We start from the raw sequence: 23,042 nt of genomic DNA, 5'->3' as shown, positions 1-23,042 counted from the left end.
ATGATGCAGCATAGTGAAAAACTACTGTGACAGACGTTTACACGCAAAAAGCTATTAATAGGCCAAACCACGCGGACCAGGGGATTGGCATCTCCGCTTGCTCCGACGAGTGCTAATGTTGTGGAGATCACACGGCGCATCAGTGTTTTCATAGCCAAAATGTAAAGATGTTTTTCAGACTAAAAGAGAAAAGTTGTTGAAAATCATGACAAAATCATGTATTTTGATATTAGTATCATGAATCGTATCGTATCGCAGCATTAGGTGAATCATTACATCACTTTTTACCACAAAAAAAAGTCCTAGAAGTCTGAATCAGAGATTCAAATGGCTTTTTCTCTGGAAGTAAATGAAGTAATTTAATATTGAAGCTACATTTATGACGGGCTAGATAAACACAGCATGTTTTTATATAGATTACAGTACATCAACACAATATATTAAACAAGGAGGGGAAAAAAATAAATGAATTTTACACGGTACTATTGTTTATGCTTGATGCTTGATTTCACAGTATCGAGTTCGGCACTGAGTTTGGCAACAGCAGATAAAACATCATTATATGAATTACAATTAATAGGCCTGCATTCATGCTGAAAAAAACAAGACCTTTCATTATTATTTTTTTTTAATCCCTCTCAAAAGTCTTGTGGTTTTCTCACTTCATCCACAGCAATTTGCCTCAATGGCTGACACTGAGGCCGAGAATTAAGCATCGGGGCATGACTCTGGGTTCAACATCATTAAGTCTTTTAGCCCACAGGCTGGCTTCTCCATTTAAACATGTCACCTTCTGAGGACAATTGCTTGTCAGGATTTAAGCCTCGTAGAACAACATCTCCAAACACCGAGAATAAGAACCAAAGGTCACACGGCTGACGCTTCCATGAGCTCCTCACGCAGTCGTTGTTTTATTTCCGAACGTGCACGTCGATTTGTTGCTCTCAACAAACAAACAGCACATAGACAAGAAGATTAACACGGCATTTGGTGAATAGCTGGGTGCTTTAAAGCGTAATGTGCATGCGCAGGCTCTCCGTCTGGAAAACAGTTGGCCTTAACAGGTTTTCACAGCAGCACAAGCGTTGTTGACACCGGCGTAAGTAATAAACACTTTTAAGTTGAAAAAATCAGAATGAGTGTCAACACTGGGGTAGTTAATAAGCGAGCTGCTGTGAGCTCTGTTTACAATGTGCTCTATTATAGCATAAATAAGGTAGAGGAGGAGGAGGACGGGGCATATGGTGGCACCGGTGAGACGGTCCTCTGACATGACAGCAGCGAGAGCTTCGCAACAGGGAACTGGACCTCCAGCCACGGGCACAGATCCTATGAACAGCAGAGATGCACGCGGGGGACTGGAGGACCACAAATTGTGTGCGTGTTTGTTTGTATGAAACACAGAGGACTAAAAAGAAAAAGGAGTGGATAGTTTACCCAAAAATGGTTTACTCAAGTATTTACTCCCCCTCAAGTGGTTCAAAAACTTTTTATGCTTATTTTTTTTCTGCTGAGCACAAAAGATAATCTTTTGAAGAATGTGGAAATTACTAGCCGTTGACATCCACAGTAAGAAAAAGTTTGGATCAAGTGAAGAGTGAGTAAATGATGATCAGGTTTCAGATTTTTACAATTTTATATCCCTTTAATGAGAGTAATTATAAACCCAATTTAGCATTTTTAATGTGTGTGATACTTTACTTTTACATTCACACCAGGAGTGACTTTATTGATTGATTGATTAAATGATTCATTCATTTATTCCTTCGTTGACTCCTTTCATTGGTTCATTGTTTGATTCATTGGTTGATCCATTCATTGATTGATTGACTAACTCAATTATTCATTAATTCATTCACCAATTCATTCATTCATTGTTTCATTAGTTTGTTCATTGATTCATTCAATAATTAATATATTTATTGATTGATCCATTCATTAATTGAATAATTCAATTATTCATTAATTCATTCACCAATTCATTCGTTCATTATTTAATTCATTCATTCATTTATAGATTTGTTGATTAATCCATGCATTTAGTGATTAATTTATTGATTCGTTAATTAATTTACCGATTCATTTATTCATTAATTTATTTACTGATTCATTCATTCATTGATTCATTCATTTATAGATTCACTGATTGATTTATTGATAGATTGATTTATTCATTCATTGATTCATTCATTGGTTTAATAATTAACTTATTAATTAATTCACTGATTCATTCATAGATTCATTCATTCATTCACTGATTGATTCATTTCTTTGCTGATTCATTTATTCATAAATAGATTCATTGATCCATTGATTGCTTGATTGATTCATTCACTGATTCACTCATTTATTCATTCCTTTATTGATTTATTCATTAATTCATATATTCATTGACTCATTGAATGAATAAATTACTCATTCATTCATTCATTCATTCATTCATTCATTCAATCATTCATTCAATCATTCATTCATTCTTGAATATATCTAGGTCCAAGTCAACAAAGGGCCAGACCAAATGTTTCTGTATTGATATACTTTAAAATGCAATTTATTTAGAAAGCTGAATTTTGAGCAGCCATTACAGTTTGGGAAAATCGTATTTCTAATCTTGCAAATTTTCACACAGCTCAGCAAACCAATAATATTTAGAAACTCAGTGGTCCCTCATAATTCATGGGAGTTACGTTCTAAAAATAACCCGCAATAGGATGAAATCTGTGAGGTAGTCAGCATTATTTTATACAATTAAATTATTATAGATGTTTTAATGCTGTAAGACCCCTTACTACACACTTTATACGCTTTTCTCAGACACGCATTAACATTTCATACTTTTCTCTCGTTTATACATTTGAAAAGTAAAAAAAAATAAGTGCAGTGTTATAGAATGTAATTAAAGATCAAAACCATTTGAACATTTATTTATTCCGTAATGGCACCCTACAGCCACGTAAACGTCTACTTTCCTTTAGCAAGTCTAGAACTTTTTGTGCGACGATTAGCATCTTCAGCACGCTGCTAGTGATTGAAGGTTTATGTAAATTTGGCAAGCTGAATACATTCTGTACTGTACAGGAGACACGGCACAGAGGAGATTGATTGACATTGGTCAACAGCCAGTCAGGACGCAGAACACAATGCGCTGATCAGGACGCACACAAAGCACTGTAGAAAAAAAAACACGTGAAATTGCACGATACGCGAAACAGCGAGGCCGCGAAAAGTGAACCGCGTTACAGCGAGAGACCACTCTACTACAATATTCAACATAAGTGTAACTCAATATACATTTTTTTACTGCATATGAAACGGTTTCTATACTGACATTTTAAAATGTTACTAAATTTAGTCAAGTGAACCTTCTGAAATCATTATAATTTGTAATCATTATAATATATCAATATATATTCATATTAAAATCAATATATAATATTTCATTATAAGATATTTTACTTTTAACAATGTAAAGACTGTACTGTGACTTTTGATCATTTCCATGCATGCTTGCTAGAAAAAAGTAGATTTACAAATAAAATATATATAAATTTATAAAATAAAATTTATAGATTTATGAAATAAAATAAAACAGCTAACTGTTTTCAGACAGCAAAAGTTTAGAGGCAAAAGTGATTCAAGGTGAGTTACAGTATGTGCTAGTATTACTAAGATCAATAGTAAAAGTAACACCTTTCTGAGCAAGCACCAGTATATATGAGTGAAAACAGAAGTTGATGTCCCAATCTTAAAAAAGCAGTTTCAAATAGTAGTACAAGAACTCCTATCAAAGGAAAATGTGACTATTTTCTGTTAAAACGACACCGTTTGGCTCCCTATTTTAATAAGAGCAGTCACGTGGGCTACTGGAGACGGAGAGCGGCATTATAGATCGACTGAAGTGGCCGAGTGCTGACGAAAGCTTAGGAAGATAACATGCGTTCCTAATTATGACATCATGGGACTTCCATATGATGTCATTGTAAATTTTGCTCCATTTTCTATCTCTTATAAAGTGCAGTAATGGAGTCCACATGCCACTGCGGGCAGTGTGGGTTTGCAAAAGCAGGGTCTCTCCCTTACTCGTACTGACGGCCCACGCATCCACCCATGCCCATGTAAGAAATTGTGTGCTGATACGACAAATATATTGCAGTTGGGTTTTTCCGGAAAGGAAAACAAAGAAAAGATCTAGAGGCTGAGATGAGCTCATTCTGGTGACATTGGCCACACTGGATCAAGGTACTCAATCGCTCAACATCAACGTAAAAACTCACTCAAAGGTACAAATACTATGAAAAGATTGAGTTCTCCGAATAATGAACATGTTTTGAGAAACAGGCAACTGGTGGCAGTTTTAAAAACACATACCCGGTAGAGATGATGGAAGCCAAAGGCTATTCCTGCCAGGATGACAGCCAGGGCACTGTAGTCTCTCCATCTGTAACCTGAGGGACCTGCAGAGACACACACACACAACAAACCCATCTATTAGCTAAACCCTCAGGAAAGAAGCTGCAGTAGACCTTCTGGTAGATGCCATATTTACTTTGACATGAATGTGATGTATAGAATTGCAGTGTACTGTATACAATGGCCACATTTTGCAACACAAGCAGAATGTCTCAGCAACTCATTAATTTGTAATTTTTTTTGCTTCTGTTTTGTTTTGTTTTTTTGCTTAAGAAGTTGCTGGTAATGAAGATCATGTCAACACTGATTAACAGGGTATTATAATTAACTAAACTAAAACGATAAATGTAAAGTGGCTTTTGTTACTTAAAATAAACTAAAAGAAATGCATCACTTTAATGTACATAATATACCTTTTATATTACATTTTTAACTTATTTCAAGAAAATAATTATCACATTAATTTCTACACAATCACATAAAAAAAAAACATTGGTTTAATTCCATAATCACTCAAAAACTTTCATACAACTTACAACAGACCGTTGAGAGTATACAGTGCAACTGGAAAGTATTCCGAGTGCTTCACTTTTTTCTACATTTGTTTGTTACAGTTTTATTCCAAAATGGATTAAATTAATTTATTTCCTCAAAAATTCTACACACAATAGCTCATAATGATAATTAGATTTTTTTAAAATTGTTGCAAATTTATAAAAAAAAAAAAAAAACCCTGAAGAATCACACGTACATAAGTATTCACAGCCTTTGCTCAATACTTTGTTGATGCACCTTTGGCAGCAATTACTGCCTCAAGTCTTTTTGAATATGATGCTACAAGCTTGGCACACCTGTCTTTGGGAATTTTTGCCCATTCCTCTTTGCAGTACCTCTCAAGCTCTATCAGGTTGGATAGGAAACAACGGTGTACAGCCATTTTCAGATCTCTCCAGAGATGTTCAATAGGATTTTAGTCTGGGCCCTGCCTGGGCCACTCAATATTCACCAAATTGTTGTGATGCCACACCATTGACATTTTAGCGGTTTGCTTTTGTTCATTGTCCTGCTGGAAGATAAACCATCGCCCCAGTCTGATGTCTAAAGCAGGTTTTCATTCAGGATTTCTCTGTCCATCCCTGCATTCATCTTTCCTTCTTTCCTGACTGGTCTTCCAGTTCCTGCAGCTGAAAAGCATCCCCACAGCATGATGCTGCTGCCACCATCATGCTTCACTGTAGGGATGGTATTAGCCTGATGATGAGCAGTGCCTGGTTTTCTCCAAACATAACACCTGGCATTCACTCCAAATAGTTTAATTTTAGTCTCATCAGACCAGAGAATTTAGTTTCTTATGGTCTGAGAGTCCTTCAGATACCTTTTGGCAAATTCCAGGTGGGAGAGGCTTCCGTCTAGCCACTCTACCATACAGGCCTGATTGGTGGATTGCTGCACAGATGGTTGTCCATCTGTAAGGTTCTCCTCTCTCCACAGTAGAACGCTGGAGCTCAGACAGAGTGACCATCGAGTTATTGATCACCTTCCTTGACTTAGGCCCTTCTCCCTCGATCACTCAGCTTAGATGGCCAGCCAGCTCTAGAAAGAGTCCTGGTGGTTCCAAACATCTTCCACTTACAGATGATGGAGGCCACTGTGCTCAATAGAACTTTCAGAGAAGCAGAATTTTTTTCAGACTATTCCCTTGTCTTTATGCTCGGTTTGTGCTTTGGCAGGCACTGTCAACCCTGGGACCTTATTTAGACAGGTGTATATCTTTTTAAATCATGTCCAATCAACTGAATTTACCACAGGTGAACTTCAATTAAGCTGCTGAAACATCTCAAGAATGATCAGTGGAAACAGAATGAACCTGAGCTCTATTTAGAGCTTCACATGAAAGGCTGTGAATACTGATATACATGTGATTTTTTAGCTTTTTTCATATTGTGATTATGGGGTATTGTGTGTGGAATTTTGGGGAAATAAATGAATTGAATCCATTTTGGAATAAGGCTGTAACATAAACAAATGTGAAAAAAAGTGAAGTGCTATGAATACTTTCCGGATGCACTGTTTACTCTGTATATCAAGGCTCAAACACATGTGAACTGCATTCTTGTTTATGTTAATGTAATAAAATAATATTTGGGAAAACAAACAACAAATTTTATGGATTTTGACAGTTTGACAAGAGTAAAACAAAAACCATCCTGAGGGCTTAATTATGCCAAAACGTATTTAAAAATTATGAAGACAAATACAACATTTAGTTAAAAAATGCATATTTATATATTTTTATAGTTGTGAATTTTTAAAATATGATTATAATGTTAAAAAACATTATGTAAAAAAACTACATCTTTGTTAAGAAATACTCCATGACATACTGAACTTTTATGTCTCACTGCTTTATCATTCACGTCAAACCACTCTAACACTCAGTACGTCTATACCTATATGAATGTGTGTTTCTTGTTCCTAGAAGGAAGACAACAGAAAACCAAAAACATTCTGATTACACGTGGCTGTGGAATCATAAACTAGATCTGAACTTTTAGATTAACTACCACATTACTGTAAAACAAAATATAGGCAATTTCATCAGGTATGACAAGAGTACAACGGAAACTCTTGCTTACAACACTTGAGAAGGAAAACAAGGTTGCTGTGATGTTGAAAAAATGTAAATGAGAATCGTTGTAAAGATCTCTCCAACTGTTTCTGCTCAGGCCTTGCACAAGTGCTCACTAGCGGTGGAGTATGAACACCATATAAGAACAGTACTATCAGGTACTATCAGGAAATGAAAGCCCACATCAAACAGCGCCTCCTCACCCTCACACTCATTCTCGGAGAGAAACAGTTGACCCGACAGAAGATGAAAAACAGCTCAGTGCAGATTCAAAAAGTGAGAAAACGCTTTTCGTTCGGAGACAGAGATGATTGCTGTAACGTAAATAGCTGTGAAAATAATTGAACTATTAATGTCAGTTAACAAGCAAGTCAATTTTTAGAGTGATATGATCAGAAACAGTATGAAACATCCAACGCTGAATTACTTAGTTTAAAGAAATTTAACAGTTACACAATAGGGGAAATTTCTAAAAAACCATTAAAGGGATACTGTACTTGAGCCAAAAATGTTAAAAGTTAATTTTCAGACCCTCAGGTTAACCGAAATGTAGCAATTTTTTTTCTTGAGTGGTAGCATAACAATAAAAAAAAGCTAAAACCGTGGCTCTTGTAACTCTGCTCAAATGGCTACCAGGCAAAGCAAAATTAATACATGTGGCTTATGAAAATACAAAAAAATCTTATGAAATCAAATGATTGGTCTGTGCAAGAAGATTGTTTAGAATAGTTGTGGCAAATAAAATTTGAGAAATCGATTCTGGATGGATTCTAAGATTTTTAAATGCATCACTATTCTCTTTTGAATTGATTCTGAGCTTGTGTTTAACAGCAGTTGATACTCGCTAGTTATTAACCACACACTGAAATGTTCTCGAAATAAAGCTTGTGCATTCTGCTTGCAATTATGAAATTGTTCCATAAGTTGCCTTTTATGTCATGAGATTAATGTAAACAGCTCAACTATGAACAGCTAAGAACATTTTTTAAATGTATAATTTGTAGACCTTTGCTAATTTTATTATTTTAGGTTAAAGTGGTGTTTGTAAGGAATAAGATGCAAGGAGAGTATGACTTTTTGTAAAGCATACAGTGCCATCTGCTGTTAAAAACTAAGCTAAGAATCAATTCAAGTGAGAATAGAATTGCATTTTCAAATATCAGAATCAAACATTTACATATTTTTATTTTGCTTGCAGCATACTGGATAAATGCAAGCAAATAACAGCTTGATAAACAATAAAACACACATGTCCTCCCTCTTCAGTGCAAACAAACAGCATAAATCAATCTATCTACTGTGCATTGGTTATTATGTATATAAAGCACTCTCTAGCTCCCGTAACTGCATATTACAGCAAAAACTAAAACTTCTTTCTTATAACATCGAATCTAATCTTATTTTGATCCAAAACTAAAAATTATGTTATTAATTAATAATCATCACATAATTTCCATCCCCGAGCTCTTTATTCATCATCAGAACACAAATTATGATGCTGTAGCGGAGAGACGAAAATAGGCCCATCCTGAGATTTTCAAAGTTTAGAAACGAAACCAAAAAATATTATATTTTTTTTAATATTCCATGTGACTTCAGTGGTTTTACTGTAATTATACAAAGCTCAATGAACCATTTTGTGTACCAAAAAGATATTGAAAAAACCTTGTTCAACTTTTACTTCTCTTTCTCGTCAAGGTATGCATTTACTACGGTCATTACACTGTATTGAAACATTAGAAACAGCAACGCAACATGCAAATATTGAAAAAGTAAATGTGCACCCTGACTCGGAAGACATATACTGTACGTGAACTAAGCCATTTTTACAGTTTTTTTTTTTTTAACACAAAAGTGTTTTTGGAGCTTCATATTACAGTTAAACCACTGAAGCCACATGGCATGTTTTTGGTTCCTTTTCTGGACTTTGAACATCTTGGGATCGTTGGTGTTTATGGGGAGAGCTCTCAGAAACCATTTAAAATATCTTTTTGTCTCAGGAGATTGTAATGACATGAGAGTGAGAAATTAATTAATTCAATTACAGAATTTTTCTTTTAGGGTAAACTAACCCTTGAAAATACATGAAAAACAGGTACACCTTGGGCTTAAAGGGACAGTTTAACACAAAAAATGTTGTTGATCACAATAAAAGATATTGTGAAGAACGCTGAAAACTATTAACCATTGACTTCCATAGTAGAAAAAACAAATACTAGAGAAGTCAACGGCTACAGGTTTTCAGCTTTCTTCAAAATATCTTCTTTTGTGTTTAACAGAAGAAAAAAAACTTATAATGGTTTGAAACAAGTAAAGGGTTGGTAAATGTAAATTGAATTTTCATTTTGGTTGAACCAATACTGCTGTGTCAGGAGCATTAAATAAACAAACATTTTCACAGAATCAGTTTATCAATCGCTTATAAGTAGTTGTAATTGTGGATTTGAGAAATTGTTAAAAAAAAAAAAAAAAAAAAAAGCCCGAATCAGCTTTAAGTTACATTTTAACCAGCTTGTAAAAGCAGGAGCAGCCGTTTCAGTTCACACTGAGGCAATCTGGCAAGGCTCTGCCAACAGAAAGGAGGGAGAAATTATCATGCAAATGTTTAACGGCACACCAAACAGAGAAGTAATTAAAGCAAGCCTGGCTCTGGCAGGTCAACATGTCAGATACAAAATGCTCCATTTTGTAACATAGCGAGGTCTGCGGAACAGGTGTGTTACTGTAATTTGTTTGAATCTGCTCTACTGAATACAAATAGACAGGCTCTCTAATAGACTAGCAAAGCAATACCACTTTTTCATTTTTTGTTAAACAGACAAAGCGTAGCTGAACAAGCAGTTTTTATCTAATTACGTTAGAGGTCTGTTAAGGACAAGCACATAAAACGTGCCACTGATCATTGAGATATACTGTACGACAAAACACGTTACCTGCCATTAGGAAACAAACTGCACTACAATTATACATATTTATATATAAAAATACATTTTATTTTCATTTTGAAATAAATAAGTAAAATTGTTTAAGTTGCATGAAAAAATTGAAACAATGTGACCATGATTTTTACACACACCCACACAAATAATAATGAAAAAAAACACTCCCTAAATGCTGTTTAATGGAGAGATTTGTTTAAAAACGCTTTTAAACATAACTGTTTTAATAACTAATTTATAACACCTCATTTATTTTGTCTTGGTCATGATTACAGTACATAATATTTTACAAATATTTTGCAAGACACTAATATTCAGCCAAAAGTGCTATTTAAAGACTTAATTTGATGAATTAGGCAAGTCATTGGACAACAGTGATTTGTTTTGTAGTCAACTGAAAAAAACTACTACAATTTCTTTAGGCTAAAAATATTGGTCTTAGCAGTTTTAATTGTTTTTATATTTTTTATTTCAAGCAAAATAAAAAAAAATTAAATAAAATAAAGATGAAATATATAATAGAAAATACTGTGGAAAAATACCCTCTAATTAAACAGCATTATTTGAAAATAAATTCAAAATTACACAAGAGGGCTAATAATTTTATCATCTCAGACATGCAATAATCATACATTTTTCATATAGAATTATATATACATATTGGTCAAAGATGAGATGTCATAAGATGCATGCAACAAATAAAAATAAAAAATTGTGTTCATAAAATGAATACTCAATGTAAACAATAAGAGAAAATATATAATAGTTGTTTTCACATGACATTGATGACACGCAAAATTCAGATAGAGGACAGGAAGTGATTCTACAAAAGATTTGCGATCAGATCAAAATGTTTCTGTTTTATGTTGTTTCTAATTGTTTAAATCAGCTAAAATGAGAAATGCTGAACAGCTTTTTTAGAGTTTTAAAAGTTTTTGCTCAAAAAGGTGAAAGCTCAAGAAAGAAAAGGTGGCGTGTAAAAAAGATTTTTTTTCAGCGAATCCACATGTACAAACTTTTTGGAAAGCGATAAATCATTTGACTGCATTAATAAAGATTAAATACAGGCCTAGCTAAGTGTGTTATGTTAATGTGTTACATAAAAATCAGATACACCACTACAACTTCTAGAAGAAAAAATCTAGAAGACAAAATCTAGAAGAACATAAATAACATACCCTGCCATGTAATCGTTGTAATAAAATGTCCTTCTTGTTTTGCAATAATCCATGTCTTTACTGGCGTTTTTGCAGAATAGTCAACTATAACGTTAACATCAAGATGCGCAGCAGCGGTGAATGTTTGTTGATGGTAAGCTCATAGACCGAACAAAAAAAGAAATGCAACCCTTGTGACAAATAGCTATTATTGTGGAGCACTTTTCACCACTTAAAACAAAAATAATAATAATGTAGACTTAAGTTATGCGTCCACGCTTTTGTAAGCTTTCATCTGTTATTTCATGCTGTCTGGAAGATAAAACATTATTCGAAGAAACTGTAGTAATTTTTAATAAACATGTTTTTGACCCCCCTAGTGAAGTGTGTAATGTGTATAACTCTTTGTTGATGAATACTATAGAATACTGTAGCATAGTAAACTGATCTGTAATAATGCTGTAACATTAGTGTAAACTATAATGCATTGTGATGATTATAGAAAATTGATACCTATTAGATAATTTGTTTATTACTAATGTAACACAGCAACAATATAACTACTATGACAGTTTCATTCAAGTAATTATCTATAGTAAGCTTTAAAACACTATAGTATGTTTTCATGATAGCTTACAGTATCTACCGCCTCGATGACAGGCAAATATATTTTAGTTCAGTCGAAAAGTCGGCCCTCTTCATGATATAAGGATCATGCCCAACATATGTGGTTATTTTCTATTTATATCTCCCTTGAAATACGGTACAAATCCCAAAAATACAGACTTTTCTCTACAATATGTCTCCCATTCAGTTTATTACTTTCTGCCCTCCATCTGAATTCCCCATGTAAACAGAAGCATGTGATTGCAAACAACCTTCATAATAACAAAGTAACTACTTTAATGCTTACAGTTACTGTTTTATTTATCAGAATAAAATACATTTGACAAGATATATATATATATATATATATATATATATATATATATATATATATATATATATATATATATATATATATATATATATATATATATATATATCTTTTAAAATTATATTTCTGCAGGCTAAGATATAAAAAAATTGAAATCAGCTTTATTAATTTATTTGTAAAAAAAATGGAGGAGCTGCAGTTGAAAACATCGATGAAAACCTCTGAACATGTTTAACAGATTTTGACAAAATAACTCGTTAGTACATAAACTTGTGTAACCTTTCTTCTCCCAGTACTCAAGAATCAGTGCCTTGTCACTCACTAGATCAAATCTGTCTGAAGATTGATGCTCAGTTCTACTGAATGAAGGTGACATTCCACGCTTGCAAGCACATCAAAAACACCAGCAAACCTGCAACTTCCCAAAACTTCCAACTTCTGACAACATCTTGGCTATCTGTATAAACGGTAAACAGCACATTAACTGCAGTGTCCTTGCGAGAGCATGGCATGCAGGACGGGTGTGTTATCAGTCTGGACGAGTCCTTGAGCTGCTCCAATGGCCCTGACCGGTCGCCTACTCCAGGTCCGAACGGCGTTCCTTCTTCCACATGGCTAGCCCCTCCCCTGTCCACTCCTGCTTTTTATTTGGTCACTTAAGGTGTGAGCATGGCCTCCATTCCCCTTTTTTCCAATCTCCGCTCAAATTTATTGGGTTCAGAAAAGGCCCTACTGTCCTTCTGCTGCTTGAAAATAGAGATCAGAGTATCCATTACTCCGACAGAGATGGATGCGGGTCCCGATGCATCGTCCCCATAACAAGGACATCAAAGAGAGGGACCCCCTCTTCCCAAGCTGACCCCCGCGAAGATCTTCTCGCTCTCCCCTCATTATGCCATTCTCTCATCGCCGTTTTGATATAAAACCCCCACTCTAGTCATGCTGTAGCCTAACTACACGGCCATCCCATCAACATCACTTTCATTACAAAACATGAGATGGCGGGGAGTCAAGGACGGGGTGGCAATAAATGAGGGTGGAATACATCTGGAATCATTGTCATACAGGTTAAGCATTATGCGAACTTCATTCAGGATTGGTAAATCAGCGGCCGGCCTGGAGCTCATAACCCATGGAGGTAATAAAGATACAGGCTGCAGAAAGGCCCTCGGCAGGCCAACCAACCAGAGATCGCCGTAACGCGTAGTGTGGACATCATATCGCAAGGCCGTGCCGGAATTAATTATGTGCCTACGCAAATGGGACGCCATCCACCGCTCTCTTCCTTTCAAAACCACTTGCTTGAGATAATAGTTATGTTAGGACGCTTGTAAAAAAATATTCCACACAGTTGGCCTGTTTTGAATTGATGTATGGGTGAAGGTTTAAACGGGATTACGGGAGCACAGAGGAGATGTTTTCGATGGGGGACTCATTTAATATAGTCATGCACCATTTGGTTGAGAAAATCTACTAGACTAGACATGTTTAAAGCCGCAAAAACATACAGCGGGAGAATGGGTGGAGGGGTTATAGGGTAGACCTATGCTAGCAAAAGGGATTGCGGTGATACTCACTGTGCGGGGCCAGAGGAACAGGGTGAGCAAAGTGCATGGGTCCCGGAACTGCAAGAGCTAGTGGCTCATCCGTATTACCGGACCGCTGGATGGCCAGATCAACCTCCTCGTCAGTAAGACCTGTATGAGGAAAACACAAACACATTTTTGATAACAAAACCTGATTTATTCAGTAATAAAACTAGTTTCTTTTTCCTTTATCTAATAATGTTAATTCATATCAAGTGAATGGCATGGTAAAATAAACAGCATCAAGTGAAATTAAAGAATAAATGGTTTGATAATAGTTCGAAAAATGTTTGGTGTTTGTTTCAGCAGTTTGAACAGGTTGCTTGTCTAACGATCCCCTTTCAAACTACTATTCGTTCATAGTAATATTGTATGAACACTTTTCATAAGACTATTGACATGTTTAATGGTCATCAGCATCTTAAATCCCATTTTTTTTTAACGTATGTACAGTTGAAGTCAGAATTATTAGCCCCGCTGTTTGTTTTCCCCATTTTCTGTTTAAGAGAGATTTTTTCAACACATTTCTAAACATAATAGTTTTAATAACTAATTTCTAATAACTGATTTATTTTATCTTTGCCATGATGGCAGTAAATAATACTTTACCAGATATTGTTCAAGACACTTCTATACAGCTTAAAGTGACATTTAAAGGCTTAACTAGGTTAATTAGGCTAACTAGGCAGGTTAGGGAAGTTAGGCAAGTTATTGTATCATGATGGTTTGTTCTGTAGATTACGGAAAAAAAAAATGCCTAAAGGGGCTAATGATTTTGTCCTTAAATTGATGTTTAAAAAATTAAAAACTGCTTTTATTCTTGTCCAAAAAAACAAATAAGACTTTCTCCAGAAGAAAAAATATTATCAAAAATACTGTGAAAATGTCCTTGCTCTGTTAAACATCATTTGGAAAATATGAAAAAAATCAAAGAGGGGCAAATAATTCTGACTTCAACGGTATATTGATATGTATTTATGTATGTATTATATCATCCTTGCATCAAATAACAAAAAACGTATTACGACTGCAGTGTCAATGAACATTACAGTAAATTTGAAGTTGTTCTCTCTTCTGGCTACAGTTATCAGTCTCGCATAACTTTTTCCTTTTTCCGAGTCTCGATAACACCATCGTTGAGTTTTTCTTTTATTACTTCATCAAATATGTTTGTAAAAATATATTTGTTGTACCACATAATTTTCTTGATTTTTTTTTATTGGAATGTTCAATAAGAGTAAAAAAACTACACAGAAAAAGTATTAATCCTATAACAACAAAAAGAAAACAGAACAAAGCAAAACAAAAAGAGAAACAAAAATTATGCCAGGGGTAATATAAATTACAATAGATCACTTCAAATCTATCTTAAAGCAGGGTCACACTGATCTACAATATAAAAGGTGAGATAGAATACAGTCAGCTGGGTATTATAGAAAAGAGACAATACTGTAAGATTCACATAGTGTTATTGATTTTAAAACTTTAACATTGCTGAAGGTAGAGATTGTATCCAAATAACATTTCAAATCTTTACAAAAAATTAGAAACATGGGCTTTATAGACAAAAATGTACATTTGTGTATTGTATATCATATTGTATGACATATATGTGCAAATTTTGCTAGTAAAGTGAATAGATTTAGTAATTATTTGTTGTACTCTCCCATTCACTGCGCACTAAATTTACCCAACTAAGACAACTTCCACTACTGAGAAACCCAGAAATGTGAAAAGAGTCCAAGGTGTGGCTTTGAGGCTCTGCCTTCTGTGACTTGAAAATTGTCTATTTCTTCTGTTCAGTCTGTCAAAGTTAGGCTTTTGTGAGTCAAAACAAACACTGTATAGTTGGTTTATATTAGCTACACAACTGCACTGTAATTCCACTGTTTTACTGTACTGTAATTACACTGTATTCAATTGTTTTATATGTTAGTACAGTAATGTTGCTTGCTTAAAAAAAGCTATCTTCTGTAAAAAGTGATATAAAAATAAATGTGATATGAATGATAAATAACAGAACACTTGCATACATCAAAATCAACATTATCAAATCTCACCACTTTTAATAAGGTGATTTTAGACATGTTTACTTCATTGCTGGATAGAAAACATGCAAATTATTTATCAAAATGGCACTATTAGCAGTGTGAGCAGTGAACATCACTGAGTCTACGGATCTTTATTTTGCTAAAAGCACCACAGATGATAATACCATGAATGTGCGTCATGTGATTGTAGATCTTTCTTTCAGTAAAGCAAAGTAAAAGTTATGTACCTTTGTCTTTTTTACAGGTTTTATTGTCTTTGCTTTTAATTAAAGCTTGCAATGTTGTAATTGGTAAGTGTATGATATTATGATCATGTTGTAACCTTCATCCAGTACACAAGAATCACTGCAATGCAATGACAAATACAAGATCAACCCTGTCTAAAGATTAAAGCTCAGCTCTACAGATACAAAAAAAACAGCATGGAAACCCCAGAAATGACTACATTTAAAAAAAAAGTGTAAAAGGACAAGAAAAATGATGATATAAATGGAAGTGTGTCCTTGACTGTCCTTTGCATATACCTGCACATAACTCCAAACATCAAAACTCTTGCTAAACTAGGTTAATGGCACTATAGGCGGCAGACTCAGACCAGGATGAGCCGTTCTGAAGGTCCAAAGCTCTGAGCTCCTCTCCATTACCGTCAGATCTGAAGAACAGAGCCTGTCCATTTCCTTCCGCTATATTTCCCCAGGTGGAGCTCAGCGGAACCCCAGACAGATAAAATGCATTATTTTAATTTCTTCATTGTAATGTAAATGTATTACATAATTTTGCAAATGCCAATATAATTTAATCTTCAGATCTTTTTTAATGATTTTAGTGGTGATTAAATTGCATAGAGGTCCCTGATGGAAAACGACAGGAGAGGGAAAAAAAATCTAATATTAATATTTCCTTTTGTGGAGAAAAAAAAAAGAAAAAAGAAAAGGGGCTGGTTTATTTCCAACACTGCACGCAGTCATTGGTCTGTGTCTTGTCTTGATTAAGCGACTCGATGCGGGCCTAAACACAGCGACGATGGGGACGCACGGCAACAAGAGACAGGAGAAATAGCGAGAAAAGAAAGACAGAGGCGGAAAAGGCCTGTTAGTAGAATGTACTTGTGCTTTGACATTTAATGAAGACATAAAAGCGAGGAAAACATTATGGGCTTCCTCCACAATTGGCACATAAAACCCAAATGCTTTAACATCTCCATTAAGAGCCGAGGGTTTAAAAAGGCTCCAGTTTCTATTAAACTGTAAGTTACACGTATCAATTTAATAAATCTACTGTATCCTGCAACACTCACACACTCCCTCTGACCTTTGTTTGTCCACACAGTAGACTGGAGTGTGTCACGTCTGTCATTGCGTATTTAGTCTCTCTCTTGCGCTCTTGCTCTGTTTACTGGAGATATTCCCCCGGGCATCGCACTACTCTATTCCACATGCTTTCATACGGCACGGCTGCCTGCCAGAGAGCCAAAAGGCTGAGCTTTGCTCCAAATTGAGCTGTTTAAAGAGCAGACAGCAAGCTGTTTTTGCGCTGTAATACACACATCATAAATGTGGCAAATGCCAGTGCCACATGTGCTTAAATAGAGCGGAGAGAGCTGAGAGCTTGGCAGAAAACAGAGTCTGAGCCTGTTCAGCCCTGTCTGCTGTCTGCTGGGTATGAAATCACAGTCACACTTCATAGAGCCACACTAACAGCACCGCAAAAACAATACAGGAGCACACAAACGCAGCAGAGGTATTGATGCATGGATTATTACACTGCTGCATTTTGTGGGTTTCTGATAAAAGTTTTAATTCATATAAAAGCAAGAGAGTTTAATTTGAAGTTTTTACTTTAAATGTTTGTTTCATACAAAAATATTGATGCATTTATTTAAGACAAAAAAGATTCATTAAAAAATCTAATAAAATGTATTTATTTAACCTAGTGATGACATAAATATAGTAAGCTAAGTGTTTAGAGGCAAGAAATATTCATTTAAATGATGACAATCATATCAGTTAATGTCCATAATAAAAAATAAAGCTAAAAAGTGTCTTTGAGTGGCTTTTATAAAACCGCATGGAAAAATGCATTGTTAAAAAAAAAGGTTTAAGAAAATAAAAAAATCATAATATAACTAATATATCAGTTATGGTTGAATGATATTGGAAAAACCTGATATTGCAATGATTTATTTTTCTGCTATAAATATTGTGATATTAATACAGTTTCACAAGATAGATTGAATAACACTATTTGACTATTTTTGGGGAGACTTGCAGCATCCAAGTACAGAGATTAAATAATCACAATGAGGGAAAAAAATACTTTCTTACTTTGCTTTGTCTTGTTTCTAGTTCAAATATAATATATATATATATATATATATATATATATATATATATATATATATATATATATATATATATATATTTAAAAAAAAAAGGGAAAAAATATTGTTTCGTTTTTACCGTCAGAAGAAATCAGGGTGAGTGTAATAGTTTTCGCTTTGAAATGTAGATATTTGGACTAAAAACAGGACAAAAATTCAAAGTAAGAAATGTTGTTTTTTGTTTGTTTGCATAAATCACATAAACAACATATAAATACATTGATTAAACACAATTCTATGGTTCCTGGTCAGCTATAATTCAGACTCAACATTGCATATCTTTGCGGATATACACATTGTGATATCAATGATAAAACAGTATATTGTGCAGCCTTGGTAATACAGAAATATTAGCTATATAAAAATTACTCGTTAAGAAATTCACAAAATGTATCACCGTTTTTTTTTACAAAAAAATTATTAATGCTTATCAATTTTTTTATTCTGTTCATGTGCAATACTAACTAGATATTTAGATTATTTTCATCTTTATTTGCAGTATTTTGTGTTAATGAATATGTGAATTATGAAACTGCCACTATGTTGTTGATGATTTTTTTTGTGCACTGGTATGTTTTATACAGTGTTCAACATAAATGAGAACACCCCATTTTGAAAATAAATATTTTTATCCATTTCTCAGTGAATATAGGTAATATATTTTGGAGCATTTGAACAAAACAGATTTGTTAAACAGATAAACGTATTTAAATAATATTTTACTCACTAAACATCTTTAGAAAAAGAAAGATATTGCATTTAAATTAATGTGAAATATTGGGGGGGGGGGGGGATTACAAAGAACACAATTTCAACAAAATTTGAAAAATCTCTTGAATTTTCCTCTTTTTCAACTGTTTTATTTAACAATGTTCCCTAACATATAAATTTGGGTGTACTCATATTTGTTGAGCACTAAATGTCTGTTATTATATGCTGTATTAATGTTAATTGCATTGCAATTAAACAAATACAATAAATAAAAATAATTAAAATCAATACACAATACAAAAACTATACAATATTAATATTTACAAGAGAATAATTACTGAAACACCACGTGACACAGAAAACTGTAACAATGATAATGGCAGCAAAAAATTAAGCTTTAAAATTACAGAAATATAAGTTGTGATTCATCACTATTAGATTAATATTTCAGTACATAAATTTGTTTCTGATCAAATAACAGTAGGCCTGGTGAGAACAAGAGATTTCTTTTAAATAAATAAATAACCAGCTAACTCTTAACTTCTTAGCGTGAACCTGCAGCCTTGGCTAAGCTATAACCTCTATTTCATGTCCTCTTTAGATTACCTAGTTATTTAACAGTTTATGATGGTTTTTAAATGACCTCATAAAAAAATCGGTGCGAAAACCTCTAAATCCTGCAAAGTTTCCACTTGAGATAGCAGGAGGACGTAGCAGCAAAATGTTAACGTCCAGAATTTATGACAGCAATCCCTCTACATATAACCATATTCTCCCTTACTGTCAAGAATGATATTAACAAAATTTACGCCGCCACCATTTTCATTTAAAATGACCACATCGAGCCCGTTTTACCACTCTCGTGGAAATCTCTAGGCTGAGGTCAAAGTTAAAAGGAAGGCGGCTTCTGCACTGGAGGTTGAAATGGCCCTGAAAAACGTTGAATAATTTAAGGCAAATATTGGTCATCCTGTCTTGCGTGGCATTCAAAGTGCCAGGAAGCAGCCATGGCCATGTGCTGAGCTGGTGCAGTCAGCCTGTACTGTCCAATAAGCAATAATGTGTCCCTGGACTCTATTCATCTGACCACACCAGACTGCATGGTGGCAGACTATTGAATGAGACTTAGAGGCCCCCCTCTCATTTCCTCCCACTCACCTCGCCGTAAAGACGCTCTCAGGAAGTTCACGTTTTTCGGGAGTTCACCTCCAGAACGAGTGGCTCGCTTTCTAAGGACGTAATGAACAAATATGTACATATTTGTAATGTCATTTGAATTCTTAAACGGCACCCCCACCTGCGCAACTACAAAGGGGGTCCGAATAAGATGCATGCAAATTCATTGAACGCGTTTGCTTTTCTTTCTGGTTTTCGGACTCACTCAGCCGTTTTGTCTTCTCTGATGCCTTTATTACAAAGAAAATAGGACGACAAATGAAAGACCTTTGAGATCCAATTTAAAAAAGGACAACAAGAGTGGATTTAACATATAAAAGGGAAAAAGGACACCAAAAGCAAACACGAAATTTATTACACTTTTCAAAACCTGTGGAATGACCCCTCAGACCTCTATTTCAGATCGACCTGCCGGTAGATGAATTTATTTTAAGACATAAATTACATCTAATGACGACACCGTAAAAGAAAAAAAATAAGAACAATAATGGAAAGCTATTCTGTATTTCATTATACTGTATTATTTGGTGCACCTGATACATGCAGAGCCTGTTTATGAGTCACCATATTAGCAGATGCTCAGTCGAAGCATTTGCTTTGACCTTGCCATTCTCATTGGGGCATGAAATTACGGTGGTGGCACCACGATATTACAGCTATAAATACTGTAAACTGCATATCTGGGCTACGTTTTCTATTGTCTTTCAACATAAACCTGATCGGTATTTATTTAAAGGAAAACCCATTGCTCTCTGGATTATTTATGGCTCTATTTTCTGGCCTCTTATTTTCAGGATGTTTTTTTTTTTTCACCTTTTTTTTTTTTTTAAGGAGTGATGAGGCGACTCATCCAGCCATAAAGTGCAGTTCTCCAATTTTGGTACTTTATAGGGCAGGAACAAGCTCACAGGGACAATTATAAAATTGCTTACTTAAAGGTGGATGCTCTTTTTTTCAGCCAGCCAACTAGACAGCAAGGTTATTTTAGTGAACCATAACTAAATCTAAAGACAAAAATATTTGGTTGAAAAAAAAAAATCCCAATAAACGAAAACCTACAACTTAACAAAATGAACAACAGTCCATCAAATAAACTAATAATTAGCAAAAATAAAAACAAAAATCACTTTGAGAATTTATAAGCTCATTCTGTGGTGGACAATCTGAACTGTGCAGGTTTATAAATGTGTATTATGTATTATTTATATATATCTATATCAACATAAACATGTTTGAACTTCTTTATTTGCCGAAAAATGTAAGGTAGGCATGTTCCTCTACATATAGTGTGATCTTTAATAAGAAATTGTTTTATCAATTAGTACTTAATAAATTTTTACTTTTATTAGTTAAATTTGTATGGTTTTGAATTCAGTGATTGTACAAACTATTATTTTACTTTATTACTAAGAGGTTTGCACAAGAGTTAATGTACACTATCTGACAAAAGTCTTGTCGTCGATTCCAGTTGTAAGAGTAACAAATAATAACTTGACTTCTAGTTCATCATTTGGAAAAGCGGCAGAAGGTAGATTTTTCAGATGAATCATCTGTCGAACTGCATTCCAATAATCACAAATTCTGCAAAAAAACTATTGGAACCCGCATGGACCCAAGATTCTCACAGAAATCAGTCAAGATGGTGAAGGAAAAATCATGGTTTGGGGTTACATTACATTCAGTGTAAAGGCATGATATCTGCAGAGTGGATGGCAATATCAACAGCCTGCGGTATCAAGACATTTGCGCTGTCCATTACATTACAAACCACAGGAGAGGGCATATTCTTCAGCAGGATAGCGCTCCTTCTCATACTTCAGCCTCCACATCAAAGTTCCTGAAAGCAAAGAAGGTCAAGGTGTTCCAGGATTGACCAACCCAGTCACCAGACATGAACATTATTAAGCATGTCTGGGGTAAGATGGAGGCAGCATTATAGATGAATCCAAAGAGTCTTGATGAACTCTGGGAGTCCTGCAAGGACACTTTCAGTGTCATTTCAGATGACTTTATTAATAAGTTATTTGAGTCATTGCAGAGATGTATGGATGCAGTCATCCAAGCTCATTGGAGTAATACACAATATTAGTTCTTTTTCCACTGCACCATGACTTCATATTCAATACTGTACATTATTTCTGTTAAGTGACAAGACTCTAGTCTAAGCAAAGTCAAACCTTACTGTTTTAATTAAATCATTCAAAATCAAAGCATGATCATATTTTATTTAGGTAAATAAGCATAAGCTAGAGGCCTTTGCCTTTCATATAAGCCACTTCTGATGTTAAAAGATCAACTAAAAGTTTTTTGTTGTTCCTAAAACTAATACTATCAAAACTGATACTAAAACTAAAACTAAATTTAAACGTGTTAAAAAAATAAAAATAGTAAACCATTAATGAAACAAACTAAATCTAAACTCAGTGAACAGCAAATTAAAAACTAGTATCAAAATAAAAAACTTATAAAAAAATGCAAAACTAGCAACCTTCCTAGGTAGGGAGACCGCTTTGGGAATATTACTTACAATAATCCCACATTGAACAACGAGAAAAATACCTCAGCTCATAAAGATGGAGGTCACCGTAAGCGTTTCTGTGAGATTTCACATGTCAAGTCCATGTCCCACATGATTGCATGTCTTAAATAATGACCGTTCTCATAGCGTATTCATTTATGTATTAAAAAAAGAGAGAGAGAGAGAGAGAGAGAAACAGAGAGAGAGAGAGAGAGAGAGAGAGAGAGAGAGAGAGAGAGAGAGAGAGAGAGAGAGACTGGTCATTTTCCTGCTTTATCGCCTTCTCCTGATGACAAAGTGAAAAGCAGCTGGCCTAGGTGGCGCAGTGGAGTAATTTATAACCACATCAATCCCTTTGTCTTCTAAGCAGGCCTTGGTCATTGCCATTTCTGTCCAAGAGGTGAGTCGCATCACCTTACTTGCAAACTCTTTCCTATTAACATCAGGGATGATGAACCATTTCTTCACCTTCATGGCGTGAGCGCATTACACCTGCAGTGTCCCTCATGGCCCTTTGAGCATAATGAAACGACTATAGCAAGAGCACC

At 34.6% G+C, this 23,042-nt stretch overlaps 1 protein-coding gene across 5 annotated transcripts in view; it reads right to left on the bottom strand.

The window, feature by feature from the left end:
- pex14 (peroxisomal biogenesis factor 14) overlaps positions 1-23,042 on the bottom strand; it is a 119,707-nt gene that overhangs the window by 27,808 nt on the left and 68,857 nt on the right. For 4 of the 5 annotated variants that reach the window (XR_012398581.1, XM_073939130.1, XM_005162283.6 and 1 more), the window contains 2 exons: positions 13,650-13,769; positions 4,369-4,454 (listed from right to left, as the gene is read on the bottom strand). Coding sequence is in view for 4 of the 5 variants with exons in the window: in XM_005162283.6 (XP_005162340.2) it covers positions 4,369-4,454; positions 13,650-13,769 (206 nt within the window). In the remaining variant the exon portion in view is untranslated. Of the gene's footprint in view, positions 1-4,368; positions 4,527-13,580; positions 13,770-23,042 lie in introns of all 5 variants that reach the window. The other variant, XM_073939132.1, reaches the window with a different exon arrangement.

Source organism: Danio rerio, chromosome 23, assembly GCF_049306965.1.
Source record: "Danio rerio strain Tuebingen ecotype United States chromosome 23, GRCz12tu, whole genome shotgun sequence".
Lineage (NCBI taxonomy): Eukaryota > Metazoa > Chordata > Actinopteri > Cypriniformes > Danionidae > Danio > Danio rerio.
Note: the sequence above shows the minus strand (reverse complement) of the source record. Positions and strands in the feature narration are given on the sequence as shown.